General features: G+C 39.6%; 1 protein-coding gene across 1 annotated transcript in view; it reads right to left on the bottom strand.

The window, feature by feature from the left end:
- ap5z1 (adaptor related protein complex 5 subunit zeta 1) overlaps nt 1-6547 on the bottom strand; it is a 14461-nt gene extending 7914 nt beyond the window's left edge. The window contains exons 1-7 of the mRNA XM_037688488.1: nt 6434-6547; nt 5735-5872; nt 3040-3220; nt 2769-2919; nt 2543-2655; nt 1732-1936; nt 575-610 (exon numbers count right to left, since the gene is read on the bottom strand). Coding sequence (XP_037544416.1) covers nt 575-610; nt 1732-1936; nt 2543-2655; nt 2769-2919; nt 3040-3220; nt 5735-5872; nt 6434-6474 — 865 coding nt within the window. The 5' untranslated portion in view covers nt 6475-6547. The remainder of the gene's footprint in view (nt 1-574; nt 611-1731; nt 1937-2542; nt 2656-2768; nt 2920-3039; nt 3221-5734; nt 5873-6433) is intronic.
- Nucleotides 6548-7056: the final 509 nt, after the last annotated feature.

Genomic DNA, 7056 nt, shown 5'->3' with positions numbered 1-7056 from the left:
TAGTGTCCAGAATTAACACTCAAGCTGAAAGAAGCTTGCACTGAAGAAACCTGTCTACATCATTTATACAGAATGAATTGCAATGTAAATGAAGTGGCGACATCCGTGTGCCTATATATATATATATATATATTTTTTTTTTTTTTTTTAAATTTATTTAATTTTTTTAATTTTATTTATTAAAAAAACTAAAGTCAGAGATCCCTTTAAAGCTTGATTTTTATCTCAGCAGAGGAACACAAACGCTTGAACCCGTCTTAAACAGCACACACACCTACAGCATGATTAGAATGTATATTTCTGAAAGAAGTTGTGATCAGAGCAGCTTAACAACACGTGTTCAGTCAGTCTGTGGTTATAAACATGCTAAGGGAAGGCGTGCGGTGCTCACGTCAGAGGAGGTGAGGAGTCACAGATTTCTGGTTAGAGCTTTTATTAGCGAGTGTTTGTGAGTCGTGATCACGTTTAATGTTTGGATCCTGAATCAAAGAGAAAACACGGGAGTTCTCGGATCATTCGGCGATTCTTAGATGACGGTGTGTGCAGAGGAGGTCTGCAGGTTCTTGAGTCTTACCGTTGGAGAAGGAGAGGCTGAGCTGGAGCCTGTTGGCTGGAGGTGACGAGAACAAAAAAAGCTTGTTTCAGAAGATCCATTTAAAGAAATAACCTCTGCTCATTTAGAAGGAGGTTCTTCAGAAGAACAAAGAGCTCTTGTTGGTTTGTTCACTGAATTGTAAAGTTATTAGTATTTTCTTAGAGTGGGTAGATGTTGAGCCTCAGTTTTGATTCAAAGCTGGAATAAAAGTGCTCACATGCAAACAAAGTGTTCAGCTCTGAGGACGCATGAAGCTGCTTCACTAAAACTAGAAACGTCCCAAAATGATGAAGAAACCAATCAGCGTATTTATCACTTCTAGGCTGGACTACTATAACAATTTATTATCTGGGTGTTCAAAAACCTTTACCGGTAATTCTCTCCATTGGCTCTCTGTCAAATTCAGAATTCAAAATCTTACTTCGAAACTACAAAGCCCTCAACAACCTAGCTCCATCTTATATTACAGATCTTATTGTTCCATATTTTCCTAACAGAGCACTTTGTTCTCAGACTGCAGGTTTACATGTGGTTCCTAGAGTTTCCAAAAGCAGAGGGAGGAAGATCTTTCAGTTATCAGGCTCCTCTCTTGTGGAACCAACTTCCAGTTTCTGTCCATGAGGCTGAGACGTTGTCCAGTTTAAAGACTGGGCTTAAAACTTTGCTTTTTGATAAATCCTACAGTTAGGGCTGGACTGAGTTTCATGAGCTATCCTTTAGGCTTCGACTACAGAACAAACTGATCATATCTCCTCACTCTGCTGCTGTCTTTACTCACTACTCTCCATGTTTTATGTATTAAATAAATTATGTCATTAATCTGTTTTTTATTTCCATAGAAACCACACCTGGACCAATCCTTGAGTTTCTCTGTGTCTCTTTCCTGTGTCAACCCTCAGCTGGTTGACGCAGACGGCTGGAGGTTGCTTCCTGTTTAAAAGGAGTCATTTTTCCCCCACTGTTGCCTCCATGCTGCTCAGGGTGGGAGATTATGATGAAGAGTCAACACAGTCTGCTGGTGTCACCATCAGTGATAGACTTGTATGAACTGGCATCTCCTAACGTACTACCAGTATCAGTGAACGCATCGTGTTATATGAAGAATTCAATTGACTGTGATGACTTTTGTTGTAAACTGATGAATAAACTGGCTTGAACTGAATTACCAGTGTCCACTGCAGTGTTGATGCTGGAAACAGAGTGGTAGGCGAGCAGCCAGTGACGCAGCATGGAGAAAGAATAAACGTTCATCCACTGGTCCTCGGTGAAGCCTTGCCCCACACAGAGCACCGTGAAGAAATCCCCCGACACCGACCCATCCAGCTCTGCTATCGGCAAAGGCTGAAAGAATAAAATTAAATTAAAAAAAACAAATAAAAGACCCAGCTTTAGCCTTTCGTGACAATTTTAAAGTGAATTTTTAATTTGTTGAGAAATAACAAAGTTGCTTCAGTTTTCGTCAAAACTTTTAAAAAATAAATAAATAATCACATTATGCTCAGTATCATGCAATATTGTGACGTCTGCTCAGAGAACATGTTATGAACGACTCTCAGCTACTACCACAGAAAACTTTAGTTCAGAATTTTTTAAATAGACTGAATTTTAACTTTGTTTTTGCTCATCTATTGGCCGTGGTAGCCATCTTGAATTGGCTTCTCTCCAAATGATAATCAGTTGCAGATGTACACCCAGTGGTTATTTTCTTCAAGTCTCATTCAAAATTGTCCAGAGGCTCATGAGATATATTTGGTAATGAACAAACGCACAAACAAACAAAGTCGTTATTGTCTGCCTTCACTTTTTGGTGCTGGACAGTAATAACGCTGTGAGGAAGTCAAATCTGAGATAAAACAAAGCTCAGAGGAACAGAAAATAATATCTGTATCTCTCTGTGATGTTGCTTACAGTTATTTTTACAGATGAATGTAAACGCAGAAGACTCACCTGACGGGATCTGGACCCCTTGAAGAATCCTCCTGAGGAGGCGCCGCTTCCCTGCACGATGCTCGCATAGCGCAGCCAGTCAACAAGCTTTTTACTCAGGAGGGTCACATGTTCTACAGAAACAGACAAAAGACGGGGTGCAAAGCTTCAAACCTATGATATTAAAGGAGAAGAATGGAGAGAGAGTCACGTTTGTTTTGAGCTGCTGTTACTTCCTGTCAGTTACCGTTGGTGAGACACTCCGGGCTGAGAGTGAACAGGCTGTTGAGGACCGGCAGGATGAACATGAGCGACTGAGGTGACCCTTCAGACGGCCGGCTCTCTAACGTGCACATAAGGTGTGCGCAGAACCTCGACAGATCTGACCTGGACCTAGCCTTTTAGGAGAAAATCATATAAGAGACATAGATTATAAGATGCCTTTGCACACACACACACAAAAAGTTAGTAAAATATTACCAACATGTGTATTGTTTATTTATAATAGTCCTGCATACCTGAGAAAGCAGCAGAGCAGCAGTATGAGTGTTCAGCTGACCAACGTTCTCCTGGATGGAGTTCAGCTCTTGACCAGAGAGAGGCAGCGTCTCTCTGAGCACAGCAGAGCTCAGCACCTGAAGCTGCTCTGAGGGGGACGAGAGGAGCGACACGAGCCTCTGCTGGAGCTCCGCAGGCAGACTTTGGTGGGTAACAACACACACAAGAACAAAGTAAGAACATGGACGAAAACAACTCATGAGAAGCAAGCTGGTCGAAAACATAATGTAGGAAAAATACTCATTAAACTAGACGTTTCACTGATTTTGTTATTGTATTTGTTGAAAGTACTAAAATACTTTTTGTGCATCACAATATTGTTTGAAAAATACTAAGAGAAATATTCACTAGAGACAGGATTTTTATTGCCATCTACAGTTGAGATATTTTGTTAGTGCCAAGATAAAATGTGTATCAGAAAACAGCTGTTGGACCTGTTTAAAATACAGTATGGCTTAAACCAGGGGTGCCCACACTGTTTCAGCATGCGAGCTACTTTTAAGGTGATCAAGTCAAAGTGATCTACCTACAATAAGGCCCCGTTTACACGAGAACCTCTGGAAACGTTAGTGTTTTTCAATGTTTATTGGGGTAATAAACAAAACATGAGTGGGTTTACACGAAAAAGCTGTAGTTTCCATGTCAGTCGGGTTGCCAGATAAGAATTTATGAACTATAGTACAGTGGCTTTAAAATGATCGTATTTTGACCTAAACTGCCATACGTGCTGAGTAAAATATTCTAAGATGAGGTGTGTGTTGTGTTTGTTGAACATGTGCACAGAAAAAGAGGTAAATAACACATTTTTGAATTTATCTGGCAACCCTGAGCTGGCTCAGCTATCGCTTTGGATCCTGGATTTAATTAGTTTATTTCTCCTACATGCTGAAAAATGATGCGTAGCACAAAAAACATTTTGCTGTGCAGAAAAACTTTTGACTGCAGTCGCCTGTAGTGTGCATGTGTGACTTCACACACAGATAATTTGTGTGTGTGTGTGTGTGTGTGTGTGTGTGTGTGTGTGTGTGGGGGGGGGTAAATGTGGATAAATATAAATCACGAAATTCTCCACTCTGAGACCTGGTTTGAGAGAATGAGGGCTGTGACTGGCTGCCCTGTATGTCAATCAAGTAACAAACTTCATTCATTCAACCTTTATTTATACAGATAAATCACACTGAGCCTCGAGGACTCATTTACAAGTGAGACCTGTTTCAGTTTCATAGTGAGGATGGATGCAGGGCTTAAAGTGAAAAAAAAAATCCTGAGCTTGAAACTTTTTTTGTGGTGGTGATAGAATAAAATCGTGACATATTGCCAACGTTTATTAATTATGCTCTCTGAAAAGTGCAAACAACTGCTTTTAACAACAAACAATTCAGCTTCAAGTAACAATGACTCAAATGAGTTTCAATGTATTTGAACTTAAACAATGTAAACTATGTACCCCAGAGTACTGCTCCGCAGCAACAAAACTCAAAAAGACTCAACACCACATTTCAGTCAATTAATTGTCAAAAATGTTTGTTTCAACACAGACTGTTTAAACACTGATGAAAATGTCTTACCAGCATTGACGTCAAAAGCATTTGTAAGGGGGGGGGGGCACACTGGTGCGGGGGTCTGGGGGTCCTCCCCCAGAAGATTTTGAGTAGATTCCATTTCCTACATTCTGGTGTATTCTAATGGGTTAAATATCTATGTTTACCTACATAAGTAACTTGATTCAATAGCTATTTTCGAGAGCAACAAGAAGTAGCCTGACCAACAGCTCTCCTTGTGTGAATAAAGAATGCTCTGCTCACCTCAAGCATCCTATCACCCCCCACCCTGGGGCAACAACTGTCGGCACGAACGTAACACTAAGATAGCGTGCCGCTGTGCAGAACATAATGGGAAGTGGAGATAAATAGACATAACAGAGGAAGAGTGGAAAACAATCTGGGAGTATGAGTGGAAATGTAGCAGCTCATTGAGGTGGAGGGAGTTTGGCTGGAAAAGTCTGATAAAATATTTTATTACACCTTGTCAAAAACCCCACTATAAAAGGTAACTCTGTGGAAATATGAATGCAAATCTTTATAACGTTTTTGGAGACTGTCGCGTAATCAAAACTGACTGGCCGGAAATATCTGTTAGTCAACTGTCCCTGGAAAGTAAAGTTTAGTTTTTTGGACTCATGTCTGAAGGATGGCCAAAGAGAGACAAATGTTTTAGTATTTTGGTAGTAGTAGACAACAAGGCTCTCACAAAAACATGGCTTTCACTGGAGAGCCCAAAGCTGAACATCTGGATGGACATAAATAGGATGAAGAGAATAACCACAGACATGAATTGCAAGAAGGACATGTTTACTTTAAGTTGGAAGAAATGGATGGTAAAACTGTGCAGACCAGATTTGGACTTTGCTACCTTTAGGTACTCTGTGTATCAATAACCGCTCTTCACTCCCTTTCTGTGAATGTTCATGTTGTTGTTTTTTTTTCTTTGTTTGTTTGTGTTCTTAAAAAGCTGCATTCATACAGATGCTATGGTACTAATAACTGATGTACACTACATTTGTTGCTACCAGTAAATGTTAATAAGAAAGTATATTAAAACAGAAATCATCAATATATTGAGTTTGTTGACAATGGTGTGAGTGTGGCCTCTTACGTTCTGGTGTATTTGTTGGCGGACAGGATGAGGTGCAGCCTCTGCAGCGAGTCCAGGGTCTCATGGTTGAGCTCCTTCACCTGAAGCAGCTTCACGAGTCTGCTGCAAAACTTCTGCAGCTCAGGCTCCTGAATCTCTCTGGAAATCACACAGACAGAGCAGAAGATTTCCGTCCTGTGTAAACGCCTTCAACTAATGAGCCCAGTTTTTAATAAACTTATATTAGGCCCGATTTTTAATGTTTTGTCAATTATTACTTAGCAAAATTATTTTGGTTACATGTCACAAAGTTATTCAACTAATAAAGTTAACAAGGCTTAGTTTTTCAGAGCTAACATCGGATGTTAAGGCAGGAAAGGAAAAGGTGAAGCAATATTGGTAAATAAGCATATTTAATTCAACACACCTGAATGTATATTTTATTATTATTAGCGTGTCGTTAAATAACACCTTAACTGATTTCACACTATTAATTAATACATATAAAAAATGGGACCGTGTGTATATAACTCTGGCTCAAATAATAAGAGACATGAAAGGAATTTCACTGAAAAACAAGTTGTAACGAAGCAAGTACTTCCTTCGTTACTTGTTTTTCATATCAATTTGATATGCAGCTAGGTGATTTCTCTGCGTTATTAACGCAGGAGAAACGTTTAATATATTAAAAAAACAAGTATTACCTTTATAAGTTCTTACCTCGCTTGTTTAATAAGACTTTCTGAACCGTGAGAGTACATCTTTGGCCGAAAACCAGACAGTTCTCTGCCGCATCCGTGCGCAACAGAATGTAAACAGTGCGCGGGCTAATCGAGTCCTGACTGAAATCACATGACGAGACTTCAGTTCCGCTTTCGATTAAAGGAAACACAGGACTCCGGGGCGGTGTTACTGATTTCCTTAAATAAAGAAAAGAAAATATTATGGTGTTACCAATAGACATCATATATACATTATATATGTATATATGATGTCTATGGGTGTTACCAGCGCCATAGATATAGAGATCTCTTTATACGTCTCTGGTTCCTACGGTTCCAAGCAGCGAGGTGATGGCAGGCCGATTGTGTCATTAATAGCTGTTAAAGATTCTCAGTCATCCAGGACATGGTAAATTCAAAAAAGTTCAAGACAAAAACAATAAAATATAAAATAAAGTCCCGTTGTTTTTGTATTGAACTTTTTTGAATTTGTCATTATTGCCACGTTTACCCATTACATGACTAGGCAAAAGGGCCTTCTCCTACTCCGCTCCTGTTTCCTGGAATATCTTACAAAAAGATTTGAAGCTCTCGACCTTGACCTCTCTAAGTGGCTTTAAG

Source organism: Nematolebias whitei, chromosome 15 (assembly GCF_014905685.2).
Source record: "Nematolebias whitei isolate Nwh7 chromosome 15, NemWhi1, whole genome shotgun sequence".
Lineage (NCBI taxonomy): Eukaryota > Metazoa > Chordata > Actinopteri > Cyprinodontiformes > Rivulidae > Nematolebias > Nematolebias whitei.
Note: the sequence above shows the minus strand (reverse complement) of the source record. Positions and strands in the feature narration are given on the sequence as shown.